An 18,096-nucleotide genomic window follows, 5' to 3' on the forward strand; every position below is an offset into this window, starting at 1 on the left:
AGTTAGAATTCTTCCTTGGCATAAAAATTCTGACTATCCAATACTGGATCAGGGAGTGATCACTGATGTAGTGCCAACTTTGATATTTGTTCTGAGTAATATAATCTTTAAACCATACCCTCAATATGAACTGTTATACTGTTTTTATTACACAATTACGATACAGATATATATATTTATACACAGTCAGCTGTTCTAAGTGCAGTATGTATCACAATCTAATTGTCACAACCACAGTGAGTGAGTGAGTTTAATTTTACGCCGCTTTTAACAATATTCCAGCAATATCACGGCGGGGGACACCAGAAAATGGGCTTCACTCATTGTACCCAAGTGGGGAATCGAACCCGGGTCTTCGGCGTGACGAGCGAACGCTTTAACCACTAGGCTACCCCACCGCCCCTTGTCACAAGCACAATACATTACAAAATACTTCATGCATGTGACAAACTTGGTCCACCTATCTAGCCCACCCCAAACCAGGTTCAAATCCCATTATGGAATGTTATGTTATGCTCTATCAATCATAAACAGGACAGTGACGGTGAGAAAAGTTATCCGCTTTTAGCAATATTCCACCAGCTGAGGGCGTCACACATTGCAACCATGAGGGAGCTGAACCCTGGTCTTAGACGCATCATTTCGGAAACATGCACAAAAGAACGCACACACCAGCGTATCCCAGAGGATGAAGAAATGTTTATTTATATGTTAATTACAAGCTGATAAACAGAACCCCTGGGTTTTTCATTTTTTTTCTTCTTTCTCCCACTCAATGCTGCTTCCTGCGGAAGGAGCAACCTGGAAAGAAAGCAACTTGCATGATAACAAAACAAAGAGCATTTGGTTTGTTTGCAAAAAGCACAAGAACAACATTGAAAGAGGGTTTCTCAAAGACAAAATTTGAACATTCTAACAACACAATAAAAGCCTTAGAGCAAGGAAGCAATTCCATACCATCAAAATTTGTCTAATACACCCATATCAGTGAGCGAGCAATTTCTACACTGCACTCAGCAATATCCCAGCTATATGGCGGTGGTCTGTATATAATCAAGTTTGGACCAGACAATCCATTGTTTAACAACATTAGCATCCATCCACACAATGGAGATACGATGACGTGTCAGTCAAGTCTGGGTCCATTAGTTTTCTCCTGTGACAAGCAAGGGTCACTGAAGCCCAAATCTTCACAGGTGAAGCCATAAATTATCCATACACAATTTCCAACCAGTAGCAGATATTTGATAAAGATACATGGTTACTACATATATGCTGGTGTGAGCTGCCCGAGTTAACTCATTTCCAGTAGATCAAGTTAGATTAGTTTTACACAATATTCAAGCTATATGGCGGAGGTCTGTAAAAATTTAGAGTTAAGACCAGACAACCCAGTGATCGCCAGCATCAGCATCGATCTGCTGGGATAGTGTGATGTGGCAACTTGCCTGACCACAAGTTGCCTCTTATGGCAAGCATGGGTTACTGTAGATCAAGCCCAGATCTTCATGCGTCACCTCTACTGTGTAAACAATGTATTTGACAGCAGGAGTATCTTGGGATCGATGACTTGTCAACCAAGTCTGACAGCCCGATCCTGTTAGCCACCTCTTTTTTTCCAGATAAAACCATACCAAACATGACTGAACACCACCAATCTGTGTCGCAACAGGTACATGTGGTGTACATACCTTCTGTTAGCCTAGCCTTGCCCCCTGTGGGCTGGCACAGCACAGTGGAGCAGCCAACACAGAGAACCACAGTCTGTGCATGGCTGAATACAGTAGTGATCTTGTAACATCCTGCAACAAAAAACAAAATATATAGACTCGGACAAATAATTCACTCCTCTGGCTTGGCAGAACCAGTTTTGTCCAAACAACAGCAGAACACATGCATATGTATTATTTACGGAATATGAACAGAAAAATGCATGTGTTTACTATTGGGATTTAGGCAATGTAGGAATGTGTATAAAGTTCACACAAATGTATAAATAGACAAGCGAAAAAGAAGAGACCTGGGAGATGCTCGCACATTTACCGTGTCAAATTCTTGGGCAGATGTCTGAAGTTTCAATAATTCAATGCTCCAGTATATCAAAACCAAACCAAACCAAACAAGTAAAAAGTCATCAGTATCGCCAACAATAACGAAATTCTCTTCATGAATATGCCTACTACTTATGACTGTCAAATGTTTCGTGAACATATGGCAAACTGGAAGGAGATATGAAAGATTTTAAAATTTTCCTCTACAAAGGAGCACAAGCACCAAAATCAGTCGAGCTAAACTTGTTCAGGGCTTGAAAAATTTTTAAATCTGCAGGGCGAGTAATACATACTTTCCTCTCATGTTTCTAAAATTGCACTTGCCCTATAGACCATGTATTACAATGAGTGCAAGTTTAAAGTCTTTTATGTCAAAATGTTTGCTTGGAATACAACTACAATAAACATTACTTGCTTTGTCTCCTACACAGGTACTAACTTAGACTGACAAAATTGAGTTCATTCACCATTTAAGATCACGAATAGCATGAATAGCAACAGGCTGCTTACAACATCAAAACTAGCTCTAGTTACTTCCCTTGGCTCAGAAGATGATAAGCAGTTAAGATATGAAATATTTGAGAAAACTAGCAGCTTACTGCAAATAGACTGGACACAAGTAAATGGTACACTGTATCCAAAGGGATGCACAATATACTATTCCCTGTACCTGTAACACATCTGTGGCTTTGATAAGTGTTTCAGAGCAGTTACATGCATCAATTTCATTTACCAGTCTACACAACCAATGATACATTCAAGGCCCGAAAGAAATTATTTCATACAGCGACTACCATAATAAGCTCTGGCCAGTGACTATAGCCATAATAGTACACTCAATATTTTGTGAATCGAACCATAGCCCTTCATGAATTCAATTCATTATTCGTGGTCACCAGAACAGAATTCAACAATATTTATTGTCTTTCTAATGGAGCATGTTTTCCTTGAGCCCTTCAGTCCTTTTTCAAAGTGAGATATGCAAGAATGGATTCTGTAATAACTTTGCAGTTGTGTGAGTAATGTTAGTTTGCAATGGCTGCACATGGTACTGTGGCTGATGACAATTAACATGATACATACCAAATTTGAGCGTCATGTCAGATAACTGGTTATTACAACAACAAATTAGCAGTCAGTATGGGGTTCCATATTGTGCATCGGTCACTTAACTGCAATACTTTATTTGTGAATAATGACTGAATTTTTTACCCAGTAGTCATGATAAATATCATATTTGCCATGTAGTATATTTGCTGCAGCACAAAAAAGTACACAAAGTATAAGACATAAAGAGTTCTAAGTGATTCTTGCGAGTTTTCTGTACTCTCAGATTTGTAATTTGTAATTTTTACCTAATAAAACATGAAAATGTGTGTCTTATCTGGAGCTCTATAATGCTCCAAGGGAAACAAATGTTTAAGGTACGACTGCCAACAGGTGCTTGTTTCAGCAGGAATGCATCAAGCTGAAACTTAATAGCCAAGATTCCAAAACAACAGATCTATTTATTGGTTTTACTTTTTTGTTTCTGTTTTCATCCTATTTCAAATGTCATTCTTTTTATTGTCATTTAATAGTTTCATGCCACTAGACCCTGCCATAGCTTTATTTGGTTCTTGATTAACACCACGGTCTGCAATATTCCAGCCATATTACAAAGGTCATTTAAATATCCACGGTCTGTAGTGGCCTATCTAGTGTGTGGTGTAACATCAGCATCGATCTACTCAACAGTCAGTAAAGTCAACCCGATTCTGTTTGTTCTGGAAACATATTTAAATGACTCACCTGGACATTTGACATCCATGAAGTAGCTATTGGGTGACTGCACCAAACGCTTCAGTTTACACTTTTGCTTTTCCTCCTCAAGGGAGGGGTGGAGTAGGTCTTTCGCGAGCTACAACAGAAATATACTGAAGTGAATAGTTTGTAAATGGAACAGTGAGTGACTTTACTTTTATGCCTCTTTCAGTAATAATTTAGAAATATTCCTGGTACATTATTGTGCCCATGTTGAGAAACAACCTCGGGTCACACCAAGGATGCCCCCACCCACCACCACCAAATGTTTGGAAGTGATACCTAGTCACATACCTAATCCAAAGCATGGTGACAGCTTCACTAGTTTGGAGCTTATCAACGACTGCTGATAACACATTCCTGAACGATCAATAAGTTAAAGTGCACTAATTCCTGTTCTGTTCACCATACAACGCGACCGCTTTATGAAAACACTATTACTTAGTTCACATCACCAATCTAACACTGAGGGAGGTGTGAGTTCTCTCCCCTTACGTTGATACCGAAACTATTTTGGGGTTGATTTTTTCAGTGATTCCATTTTCATATTTAGTGGAAACGTTACAACATTGAAAATATATCAAACTTTGTTCCAATGTTGCTGCTCGTAGTCGCCACACTTTCATGTTTAAAAAATAAGTTGATTCACTTCTTGCACAACATGTGGAAAACATGGGGTCCGCCATCTTTGTTTACAAGCTGATTCGACCTCGGGACTTTTCAAGATTGATATCCTCTTGACAAAACCAAGAACAAGACCAAATCTAGTGTGAATCAACTTGATCTACCATCATAATATCCCCACACGAATCACATCACCTGTTGAAACCGATATCTTGATAAAGTACACTGTAAATGCTCACGCATACGTCTCGTAGGCAATACGCTGTACATTCATCGATCATGACCGATTTTTAGCAATCACACATACGACATGTTGACACATTTCCTGAAGGAAATAAACACGTGGTCATCTAGAATTGCGTTTCAAATTGTACACCTGTAAGTTAGAGACATCAATTTTGACATGTACTAAAGAAATGGCAATTCTAGTTCGAGCAACTCACTGGCATCTTGTTCTATGCGAAGCCTGGTAGAAAAGGCCGAGCTGGGGCCTACATCTAATATAGCACGGGGGTCAGTTGCACAACTGGGCAGAAATCAGCCGTAGTTTCGCAATTTGTTGGCAATACTGGAACAACATCGATTAATAAAAGAAGAATTATAAATAACTTTGTCCAAATCCGACCAATGACCTAATTTGACAAAAACAATATTGCTTAATAAGACAGGTTATGTGATCAAGGGTAGGTAACTCGCTTTAAACTTTTACTGCGCACTTACGAATACAATGTATACAGACAGAATGAAGCCATGCGATTCTTATCATGATTCTCAATTGCACATTTTAAGGAAATCGTAGTCATTTAATTGTATTCTCAGAGTGAGATCGATTTTGAAATGAAAAGTGTGACCGGTGTGTAAAACATTCCGGAAACGCACAAAATATTGTAACGTATAGAGACACTTCAGATAAATTGTAAATAGTGTGAGAAGTCAGTATATAAAGTCAATTCCCTGTTTCAGATTAGGACTGCCGCAAGAAAAGACAGAATAGTATTTTATGCGATATTTTTGTCTACTTCGATACAAATGTGTTTTATTGATACGTTAATTAAACTGTAAACGACAGGCGACGTTACTATTGCATGCTGTAAACCCGTCTGGACAGAAGACAACAGAATTTAGAGCACACAGTATAGACGTAATATATTAATGTATGAATTTGCGGTAGCCACATCGAGTCCCGGAGTGACCGCCAGACGACCCTGTGTGTGTAAACTTGCTTCAAGGCTGTACTGGAAGCTAAGCGCTTGGCTGTATAGTAATTCTACGCATTAATTAAGAGGCAAGTCTAGGTAAGCGGACAGTCCGTCTAAGGACTGTAGTATGTTAGAAGGATATTCATATTTTTAGAAATTATCATTCAAAATTTTACTTATTTCTTTATAGACTTGTGCAAGGCTACTGTGCGGTCAGTCTGTAGGGATGTGCAGCCAGCTCCGAGAGTGCGTAGCTCTGAATTCGGCTTGATACACGCAATAAAGCTTGTAAAATATACGCCTAAATTACTATCTAGTCTCCAAAATGAACATACTCAAGAGACTAGAAACTGTTTGTAAATTATGCAACATTACAAGTATAACCCTTATTTCTGGCGGTGCGGTGGTTATTTTAAAGCGCTCGCTCGTAACACCGGAGATCCGTGTTCGATTCTACACATGGGTACAATGTGTACAACACATTTCTGGTGTCCCCCGCGGTCACATTGCTGAATCCCGCATCAGCGGACACCTCATAGTTAGCTAGAGGAAGCTGACCCGTGCCATACATTACGTAGATATGTAGTATTGCTGAATCCCGCATCAGCGGACACCTCATAGTTAGCTAGAGGAAGCTGACCCGTGCCATACATTACGTAGATATGTAGTATTGCTGAATCCCGCATCAGCGGACACCTCATAGTTAGCTAGAGGAAGCTGACCCGTGCCATACATTACGTAGATATGTAGTATTGCTGAATCCCGCACCAGCGGACACCTCATAGTTAGCTAGAGGAAGCTGACCCGTGCCATACATTACGTAGATATGTAGTATTGCTGAATCCCGCACCAGCGGACACCTCATAGTTAGCTAGAGGAAGCTGACCCGTGCCATACATTACGTAGATATGTAGTATTGCTGAATCCCGCATCAGCGGACACCTCATAGTTAGCTAGAGGAAGCTGACCCGTGCCATACATTACGTAGATATGTAGTATTGCTGAATCCCGCATCAGCGGACACCTCATAGTTAGCTAGAGGAAGCTGACCCGTGCCATACATTACGTAGATATGTAGTATTGCTGAATCCCGCATCAGCGGACACCTCATAGTTAGCTAGAGGAAGCTGACCCGTGCCATACATTACGTAGATATGTAGTATTGCTGAATCCCGCATCAGCGGACACCTCATAGTTAGCTAGAGGAAGCTGACCCGTGCCATACATTACGTAGATATGTAGTATTGCTGAATCCCGCACCAGCGGACACCTCATAGTTAGCTAGAGGAAGCTGACCCGTGCCATACATTACGTAGATATGTAGTATTGCTGAATCCCGCACCAGCGGACACCTCATAGTTAGCTAGAGGAAGCTGACCCGTGCCATACATTACGTAGATATGTAGTATTGCTGAATCCCGCACCAGCGGACACCTCATAGTTAGCTAGAGGAAGCTGACCCGTGCCATACATTACGTAGATATGTAGTATTGCTGAATCCCGCACCAGCGGACACCTCATAGTTAGCTAGAGGAAGCTGACCCGTGCCATACATTACGTAGATATGTAGTATTGCTGAATCCCGCACCAGCGGACACCTCATAGTTAGCTAGAGGAAGCTGACCCGTGCCATACATTACGTAGATATGTAGTATTGCTGAATCCCGCATCAGCGGACACCTCATAGTTAGCTAGAGGAAGCTGACCCGTGCCATACATTACGTAGATATGTAGTATTGCTGAATCCCGCATCAGCGGACACCTCATAGTTAGCTAGAGGAAGCTGACCCGTGCCATACATTACGTAGATATGTAGTATTGCTGAATCCCGCATCAGCGGACACCTCATAGTTAGCTAGAGGAAGCTGACCCGTGCCATACATTACGTAGATATGTAGTATTGCTGAATCCCGCACCAGCGGACACCTCATAGTTAGCTAGAGGAAGCTGACCCGTGCCATACATTACGTAGATATGTAGTATTGCTGAATCCCGCACCAGCGGACACCTCATAGTTAGCTAGAGGAAGCTGACCCGTGCCATACATTACGTAGATATGTAGTATTGCTGAATCCCGCACCAGCGGACACCTCATAGTTAGCTAGAGGAAGCTGACCCGTGCCATAGTATATGTGAGTAACACATTATCTGCTTTGGAATTTGGTGCTACTACATTTCCTGTCCTTAAATAATCATGTCATGAATATACAGGCGATCACCGTTGTCTAGATATTCATGGGGCAAGAAAAATATCGACTTATCCGAATTTCGAGATATCCGACCACTACATATAATCACATGTCACTATATATTAAAGAAAACAAGACCCGTGAAAGTCCGGGGTAGAAAAGGCCTGCAGCCAGTTGCCATTCATGCTTAAATGTCACTGATAACGACTCGTCTATGTCGGATATTAGGAAGTTTTCTTGTTGGTCGGGGTGGTGTAGAGAGGAAAAAGGCGATTATATTTGCTAAACAAGTTGATTAAAGGAAACTTAGTCAAAAGAAATGACACTGGAAAACGAAAGCCTTCTGTTAAAACAGCATTTCTGACTGTGTTTGCCATGATGAGTGCCGAGTAGAGTCCTTGAAGTGTTTCCCTTATATTTACCATGTTTCTCTTTCTCTGAAGTTCGACTCGTGAAGGTCCGGGGTAGAGTAGGCCTTCAGCGCCCCATGCTTGAAATAAAAGACGTCTGTGCTTATCATAATAGGCGAATAACAGAATCGGGTGGTTAGATTTGCTTGCTGACTTGGTTGACACATGTCATCGGTTCCCATTTGCGCAGATCGATGTTGATGATGTTGATCACTGGATTGTCTGGTCCAGACTTGATTATTTACAGACCGCCGCCATATAGCTGGAATATTGCTGAGTACGACGTAAAACTAAACTCACTCACTCACTGAAAGAAAACAAACAGATTTCATGTATATTTATTTGTATATACAATTTTACACACAGGGATCGCAATCACACACGATACAGCACATGTTACAGTGGTGTTGAGTCGTTAATGTGAGTACTTTGTAGTTAATTCCTTCGTATTTAATCCTAAATAAATAACAAACAAGTAACACCTTGAACTCAATCAGCCCTAAGCATTTTTCACTACCGCATCCCTTTGATTCATGCCGCACCGTGTGTAAACGTGTGTAAACAACCTCAGTCCTTGAGTGGAAGTGAGTGGGTGAGTAAATAGTTAACGTCACATCGGCAATATTTCAGCCCTGTCGTGACGAGAAGATTTTGACATTGAAATGAACCGTGGAAGTCAGTTAGCATGAATATGATTAGCATGTTAAATGATACTTTGTACATATTTGAACAAAGACTGGAATCGAGTCGTCTTTAGCGATGAATCCAGGTTTACCCTCAGATTCGCGAACGGCCTGGAGTCGACGTCGTGAACGGTATGCTCAGTGTTGTGTACAGGAAGTCGACAGATTCGGGGCATAAGTTGCATGGTGTGGAGTGCTTTCTGTGGGAAACCTCACGGCTGCTGCTTGCCGCAACCAGGTGCACACCCCTGGTGCACACGCTCCTTTCATGGCGGCTCATGGCTCAGGTCTACAGTTCCAGCATGATAATGCTCGGCCGCATACCGCGATGTTGACACGAAAGTTTCCTTCAAAACGCTGGAATCAACGTCATGGATTGGCCATCGAGGTCCCCTGACGTTAATTCAATAGAGCACTTTTGGGAAGCACTTGGGAGTAGGCTTCGCGGTCTTAGAAACCAACCTCAGAATTTGCAGGAACTTGGCGCTGCCTTGCAAGAGCAATGGCGCAGATTCCCCAACTACGTGTTCACAAGCACCAGGCAGTCGATGAGGAGATGGCGTTGGGCAGTGGTGAATGCGCGGGGCAACCATACACAATAGTGAACTGAGAAATTTCTAATTTTTATTCTTGTGACTTGACATTCTGTATACCCATGTTTTGGAACGGCGGTGTAGTCTAATGGAACTGATTGTGGCACTGTCAGTGTATGGAGTACATCACACAGATCTCCGGAAATGGCGTAATAACAATGTAACCATCTTACAATCTCTTGTTCTTGTATAGTGCCCTGAGGAAAGAATGTGAAGTTTCTTTTTTGACTCAGGATATAGCATTAAGGCTCCATCCGTCCGTACGTATGTACGGATTGGAATATCTTAAGAACTGTTGACAAGGTTCTTTTCATATTTGGTATCTAGGTTTATCACAGTAAGAGAAAGATCTCAGTCAGGTTTGGTGACCTTGACGTTCATCGCAAGGTCACCTGGGGACTGTAGTATTTTACCTTGACAATGATATATCTGAAGAACGGTTCACTGGATTTTCTTCATATTCAAGACCAAGCTTTATCAAACGAATGTACAGGGTCCAGTTGATTTTGATGACCTTCTAATTTTCAAGGTGAGTAAGTGTGCTTTCTAGGAGTTTCATACACTGGTCAAGGTATAAGTGACTCTTTCAAAATAAAAAAATGTGTTTGCACAACTACAGTGCAAAATATCAAGACAGTTTGAGAGTGATGTTTTTGTTGACATTTTACTTCATCTTAAACTTCGACCTTCACTTTCATTTCAGTTTGATTTGATAATTTGCGGCGGGGGATTATGTCACCTTAGTGACAATGCTTGTTGTATTAACACCCGGATTCATTGTTGCAAATGTCCACCCTTTTTGCACAAAGGCGAAAACGAAACCTAGAACATGTGTATACACGCCCCCCAAAGTCGCGTTCCTGCCAAGACTCCGTCCGGATACTTAAAGGAGTATATGAAGTATAGGTGAATATCAAGTTTCTACGCAAATATCAAGTTAAAAGGGCAACCTTGCCTGTTGGGACCATGAAATTATATCAGTTATGTGTTTTCAAAGAAAAACACTTGTGCGTTTTCTTAAAATGTGTATGAATGCAGGCTTAACCTCGTCACTATATGTCTGGAAGTCCAAATGTAAAAGCGGCGCAAAACTAAGCTCACTCACACTGTGTAAGGATGCTGTGAGCAATTAGGAGATAAATATGCTGTGTTAGAAAATCTGAGGGATATAACAAAATATAACGGCTCTAAATTTGATTTAAAACCAAACGGGTATCTCCATTTTTCCGTTACCGCGATAAGCCAGGTTTCCATACGTACGATCTGCGTAATTGCTTGATGCGCACTGCGTAGTGCGTATTACGTGTGCGTAGAGTCGAATTACGTGTGCGTACGTGCATAAAGACAATGCGATATTTTAGTCAAGTCTTTCTTTCCCGTGCGTGCAATGAAAACCACATGGCAGCTGGATAACACCTTAAGAATCATTACTTCCAGCTTCCCTGTAACTTCATGGTTCGTATTCGGACACGTGTAAATGTTGTATACGTATTGCGCATTACGCATCATGCACTGTTTGCACATGGAAACTGGTCCTAGACTTTTTGAAAATCAGAGGTCTATAACGAAAGTTACTTAGCCAATCACAATTCAGTATTTGCTGAAGCATAGTGTGTATTTTACCCGTTTCGAACACTATTTCATTTACGTTTGCCGGTGATACTGGATTTAACGTTCAAACCTGGTGCTGTTTGTCTGTGGTATAACACTGACCAGATGAGTTACAGAGCTTCAGCCTAGATACCTCTCTCACGCTCGGGGCACTGACTCGGAGCTGAACAGCCACTGTGTCACTTCAGTCTGGATACCTCTCTCACACTCGGGGCACTGACTCGGAGCTGAACAGTCATTGTGTCACTTCAGCCTGGATACCTCTCTCACACTCGGGGCACTGACTCGGAGCTGAACAGCCACTGTGTCACTTCAGCCTAGATACCTCTCTCACACTCGGGGCACTGACTCGGAGCTGAACAGCCACTGTGTCACTTCAGCCTGGATACCTCTCTCACACTCGGGGCACTGACTCGGAGCTGAACAGCCACTGTGTCACTTCAGCCTGGATACCTCTCTCACACTCGGGGCACTGACTCGGAGCTGAACAGCCCTTGTGTCACTTCAGCCTGGACACCTCTCTCACACTCGGGGCACTGACTCGGAGCTGAACAGCCCTTGTGTCACTTCAGCCTAGATACCTCTAGCTCTCACACTCTGAGCACTAACTCGGAGCTGAACAGCCCTTGTGTCACTTCAGCCTAGATACCTCTAGCCCTCACACTCGGGGCACTAACTCGGAGCTGAACAGCCCTTGTGTCACTTCAGCCTGGACACCTCTCTCACACTCGAGGCACTGACTCGGAGCTGAACAGCCCTTGTGTCACTTCAGCCTAGATACCTCTAGCTCTCACACTCTGGGCACTAACTCGGAGCTGAACAGCCCTTGTGTCACTTCAGCCTAGATACCTCTAGCCCTCACACTCGGGGCACTAACTCGGAGCTGAACAGCCCTTGTGTCACTTCAGCCTAGATACCTCTAGCTCTCACACTCTGGGCACTAACTCGGAGCTGAACAGCCCTTGTGTCACTTCAGCCTAGATACCTCTAGCCCTCACACTCGGGGCACTAACTCGGAGCTGAACAGCCCTTGTGTCACTTCAGCCTGGACACCTCTCTCACACTCGGGGCACTGACTCGGAGCTGAACAGCCCTTGTGTCACTTCAGCCTAGATACCTCTAGCTCTCACACTCTGGGCACTAACTCGGAGCTGAACAGCCCTTGTGTCACTTCAGCCTAGATACCTCTAGCCCTCACACTCGGGGCACTAACTCGGAGCTGAACAGCCCTTGTGTCACTTCAGCCTAGATACCTCTAGCTCTCACACTCTGGGCACTAACTCGGAGCTGAACAGCCCTTGTGTCACTTCAGCCTGGACACCTCTCTCACACTCGGGGCACTGACTCGGAGCTGAACAGCCCTTGTGTCACTTCAGCCTAGATACCTCTAGCTCTCACACTCTGGGCACTAACTCGGAGCTGAACAGCCCTTGTGTCACTTCAGCCTAGATACCTCTAGCCCTCGCACTCGGGGCACTAACTCGGAGCTGAACAGCCCTTGTGTCACTTCAGCCTAGATACCTCTAGCCCTCACACTCGGGGCACTAACTCGGAGCTGAACAGCCCTTGTGTCCGGCCCTGGTATTACTTCGCTGTGGATCATGGAATATCTCACTCACACTCAGGACCCCATTCGTGATATTGCTCGAAAATAAAATAAAATAAAATAAAATAAATAAAATAAATAAAATAAAATAAAATAAAATAAAATAAAATAAAATAAAATAAAATAAAATAAAATAAAATAATAAAAAAAACCCCGACGTACAACCATCCACGCCTTAAGCTATTTCAGATGGCATTTATCAAGTATCTATACTACCCATGAAAAGTCAATGCCAGTAGTTTACAGATATAAAAATGACATTGAGCATCAGTGTGGAATGTTTCAAATTTTAATGTACGTAATGAGGAAGTTAATAGTATAACATAATTTTCATGGTCAATGCTGTACGCTTCAACAGTATGCACTTAAATGCAGTGTGTAATTATTGTTACTATTTGTCAGTGATTCATTCAGATACAGCTCTAATAGACACATGTGTTGACATGAACTATTGCAAAATGAAATGAAAGCATGCTTTAGTTTAACCGTTTGAGGTTAAGATCTCATGTGACCTCTAGTAACCAAGATCCTTGACTACATCGTCATTATTTGTGACTCTTTGTTCAATGTATGACTTTCTATGTATGACTGTCCCTGAAACAATACAGCCCCGAAAGTCATTTATTTATTTATTTATTTATTTATTTATTTATTTATTTATTTATTTATTTATTTATTTATTTATTTATCTATTTATTTATCTATTTATTTATTTATTTATTTATTTATTTATTTATTTATTTATTTATTTATTTATTTATTTATTTATTTATTTTAAAAACCTGTTTCCGCTAAAGCCATATTTTAAGTACAAATCATATCCACGAGTGCGGAAGGCAGCACCGTTTTTTATCAGACGTTGGTCCAATGATTTTACATAAAATGAATTGTGACCTTACAGTTTCAAATCAAAATGTGAATATTGGAACGGCGGTGAAAATACAGGTTTTTGAAAATCTAGTCATAAAGTTTGCTATGAAACGCAAAGTGTTGTTAGGCGTTAGACATGTGATTGTTCATAAGTATATATTATCTTGGAATGAATGATCATTGCTGTAAATTGGTGATTGTTTGTCTGTTTTTTTTCATAATTTTAGCATGAATGTAAACATCTCTGAAGCAACACTAGCTCCTATCCCAAACAGCTATCAGAAATTATTGACAAACCATTGAATTCCGTTGACCATTCCATAAGTTAAAATGCTTCACAGAAAGAGTTATGTTGTATCACCATAAATAATTCTTGAAAAGTGTTTGTGTAGCTACGTGAGGCAGCTACTTTGATATCCATTATTTACATTAGCGTGGACTAGCTCCACTGGGAGAGCCCCTCTCACATGGTCACTCAACCGTGCCCAATGCCGGTTGAACTACGCCATTTTCAACTCTTTCTCCTTATATATATGTGGCTTACCCGTACTGTAACCAACTGAAACTACCCTCATGATTTTTTACTGCTCTTGAAATATATAGTCTGGTTCATAATTATTGAGAATTTTTCTTCTTACTTTGAGCTATCCTAACACCTCAACTGATTCACTGATACTTAAAACTAAGTAATGGTATAAGGGAGGTAACTCATCTTGGCCTACTGAGTATAGTACAATTAGAGTTACCTCCCCTGAATTTGTAGCAGACGTCATTTTCCTCAGCACTGTCAACAATGTCTGCTGAAGATAAAAGAAGGTTGATTTTTGAGTTGTGTAATCAAGGAATTGATGATGTAAATACATTGGCAGAGAGAACAGGAACTCCTCTTTCTACTGTGTATAGGATTAGGAAGAATTTTAAAGAGGGAAAGGATTTTGGGCACCAGAAAGGAGCAGGGAGACCCAGAAAATTGGACTTCTCAGATCGCGTCCGGCTGGGAATTTTAGCGTCTAAAAAGCAAAGGGCAAGCATCTCCAACATCAGGTATGAAATGATAGAAAGGGGATCAACAGTTGTATCAAAATCTACAGTTAGAAGAAATTTGATTGATCTTGGATGGGAGAAAAAGACTGGAATTCCTTCTCATCTCATGAAACAAGAACATAAAGACAGGCGTGTTGAGTGGTGTTTGGCACATGAAAACTTTGACTGGGAAAATGTGATTTTTACTGATGAAAGCTCAATATGGGTATATCCCAATAATGTGAAAATATGGACAAAGTCTGCGTCAGCACCGTTGTATCGACGACCTAAATACATCCCAAAGTTTCATGTATGGGGAGGGATATCCTTATTAGGAACGACCCCGCTGTGTGTGTTTGAGGGAAATCTGACAAGTCAACGCTACACTAACATATTAGATAATTTTCTCCTTCCAAGTGCACATGTGTTTTATGGAAATGACTGGATTTTGCAGCAAGATAATGACCCTAAACACACCGCAAAACATGCCAAGCAGTGGTTTCAGGAGAAAAATGTGACTGCATTACCATTTCCTGCATATAGTCCTGACTTAAATCCCACTGAGAACATTTGGGGGATGATGAAGGAATGAGTGAATCAAAAGGGGTTGACAAAAATTGAAGACATGAAGAGAGAAGTGGTCCGATACTGGGACAGCATAACTCACGAGACACTAACCTCTCTGATAGGAAGTATGCCTACCCGTCTTAGACTGTGCCGTGAAGCTCAAGGAGACTTGATAAAATATTAAATTGTTACCTACACAACATGAAAAGGTCAGTTCACTTTCACAATACATTCAATTTTATCTGATTTGTTCTCGTTTAATAATATGAAATGCTTTAGCTATTCTCAATAATTTTGAACCATACTGTATATGGAGTCACCAGAGTGGCCACACCCCCAGCCTTCCTATCGGACGTGATAAATGACATCGGAAATACATAGACTAGTTTATGGACGTTGGTGAGAGTGTGTCGTAAAATGTCAAAAATTTACTGCGAATATTTCAAATTCTAAGATGCCTCGGTAACAGATCAAAGGCACCAAGAGAACTTTATCGGCTGAACAACGTCCACTTTTCGCATTACGTCACAATGTATTGGCGTCACTGTGCCTTTCGTCCTCGTGCTTCAATTAGAGAGCCCAGGGCGAAAATGTGCTTTATTACACTATCCATGGTAGTTTCAAGAACTGTATTTCTTAAAATGATAGATATTATTACACGGCACTCTAGAGGGAAGTCCATCGATACCAAAGATGATTGTAAATAAAGTATACGCTCATGACGGTACAAATATCGTATGTATACCCTGCATAGATATATCTATCTATATCTATCTTGAGGATTCTAGAACCTTTATAGATGCATTTACAGTCACGAAAATATTGCCACACAAACTTGATGTTGCATCTATCTTTAATGCATCAAACTTTCATACATAGTTTGAGTTTACAACGGAAAATTGTACACATCCACACCGGATCTGTTTATTTCTGTTTATAACAGTCCACCGGCCAACATGAAAAATACATTGTTCAATTTTCAAAAGCGCATTGCCAGCATTTTACCTCTTCCACTCAGCCACCTTAAAAAGACCTTACGTGACAAAATATAGCCCTAAAATAACAGAAACAGATAATTCAAGTTATAGTTTTGTTAAAAATATGTGACAAACAAATTTGGCAAGTTGAAGGTTAATATTTTAATTTTTGGTTTGTAAAAGTTTATAAACTTCATCATGTTTGAGACTTGTAATAGCGACGTCTAAATGTCAGTTGATAACCTGTGATAACACCACAGTCATTCTTTATATCCATTCTAAAATAGTTGTTATTATCTATTCTAAAATAGCTGTTATATATAGGAGACCATGTGATTTTAAAACCCAAGACTGTACATATATCTATTTTAAAACGGTCCAGTACACCGTAAGGCTGGGACGGGTAGGAATAAATGGAATCGAGTACCCACATGCACCTACCCGAATCGGAATCGAGTACCCGGAAATGCAAAGAATACTGCGCGTCTTGTCAACCTTTTGGATATTCAGTCCCGATCTGACAATGATCATTACTGAAAGGGTAGCTATTAGACAGTAAAACTGATCTCTAGCTATTTATTTACGTCCGTTTGACCAACATAAAGACTGACACCATCACTTACATTCCTCGTTATAACACAAAACTTTTCGTTCCTAGTATTACTGTAACGTTACTACACACTGCCCATGCGCAGATAAATTACAGCTAAAGATTTACAGAGATGTCTGACAACATGTCGTTGTAATGTTCATGATTTAATGTTAATTCGTACAGATACTCCATAACTGAAATTGCGTTTTGTAGTTCCTGTGTGACTGAAGTAGAAGATTAATTCCATGTTATATTGATATGTCCTCGTTGCAATGAATATCGTGCTAGATATTTACCCGAATACTGCCGTATGAGCCTTTTTGTTTTAATGTTTATTGAATTAATGAGAACAAACGATAAGAACAGACTCTTAAGACTTTGTACCTTTCTTTAAAGGAGTATACTTCGGTCGAAACAGAAAAATTTCCGTGATCGCATAATCATATCAACTACATGCATAATCACTTTCTCAGTATATGGCGCATATGCAGGTCTTTATCTTACTGTTTTACGCATGCTGTACTATTGGCCAAATAACCATATATATGTTATAAAGGGTGAGAGAAATACAAGTCATGCCTTGCAGACTTATCTCCCTTACCGGGTACTCGATTACAGGAAATGGGACTCGACACCGGTTGCACCTGACCCGGATTCGCCGAGTACCCGTCCCATCCTTACTATATCTGAGCACTTTTTCTTATACACACTATACAAACAACCAAATTGTCCAATACATTGAAACGAAGACTGTCTATCTTACAACCTAAAACTGTACATTAACTCACGTCAAGTATGCTTCGAACTGATTCCAAGACCACATATTAAATAAATTTACCTATAACGCAAATTCATTCATTCATTCATTCATTCATTCACTCACTCACTCACTCACTCACTCACTCACTCACTCACTCACTCACTCATTTGTTTGTTTAATTATTTATTTGCAAATTGGTGAACTGGTTGATTTAAAATATCTATGTGAAACTTTGTGGATTACAAAATAACGGCACAAAAAGTAGGTGAGGATCCTGCTTCTGAGGACCTGCATGTTCCCTGCAGCTTCCAAGGCTCCTACGGGCCTGCTTCTGGGGACCTGATCCAAGCTGCCTCCATAACCTCTACGGGCCTGCTTTTGTGCACGTTCCTGCTGCTTCCACTGCGCCCATGGACCTGCTTTTGTGGACCTCTACCCAGCTGCCTCCACTGCTCCCACGATCCTGCTTCTGTTGACCTGTTCCCTGCTGCCTCCATTGCCTCTACGAGTCTGCTTCTGTAGACCCGTTCCCTGCTGC

General features: G+C 41.0%; 1 protein-coding gene across 1 annotated transcript; it reads right to left on the reverse strand.

The window, feature by feature from the left end:
* Positions 1-679: 679 nt before the first annotated feature.
* Positions 680-5,167, reverse strand: LOC137259234 (small ribosomal subunit protein eS27-like). Its single transcript, XM_067796862.1, has 4 exons — positions 4,922-5,167; positions 3,843-3,951; positions 1,692-1,802; positions 680-801 (listed from the first exon to the last, which is right to left on the reverse strand). Exons 1-4 carry the CDS (start codon positions 4,925-4,927, stop codon positions 773-775), a joined length of 255 nt encoding a protein of 84 aa, XP_067652963.1. The 5' UTR covers positions 4,928-5,167; the 3' UTR covers positions 680-772.
* Between the last annotated feature and the right edge of the window lie 12,929 nt (positions 5,168-18,096).

Source organism: Haliotis asinina, chromosome 13 (assembly GCF_037392515.1).
Source record: "Haliotis asinina isolate JCU_RB_2024 chromosome 13, JCU_Hal_asi_v2, whole genome shotgun sequence".
Lineage (NCBI taxonomy): Eukaryota > Metazoa > Mollusca > Gastropoda > Lepetellida > Haliotidae > Haliotis > Haliotis asinina.

What these genes read in the sequence shown, in the direction of transcription:
- LOC137259234 (XM_067796862.1), bottom strand. An exon ending in CATGGATGTCAAATGTCCAG is followed by an intron (nt 1,803 to 3,842) that starts GTGAGTCATTTA and finishes TTTTTGTTGCAG; the next exon opens with GATGTTACAAGATCACTACT. An exon ending in CAAGGCTAGGCTAACAGAAG is followed by an intron (nt 802 to 1,691) that starts GTATGTACACCA and finishes CTTTCTTTCCAG; the next exon opens with GTTGCTCCTTCCGCAGGAAG.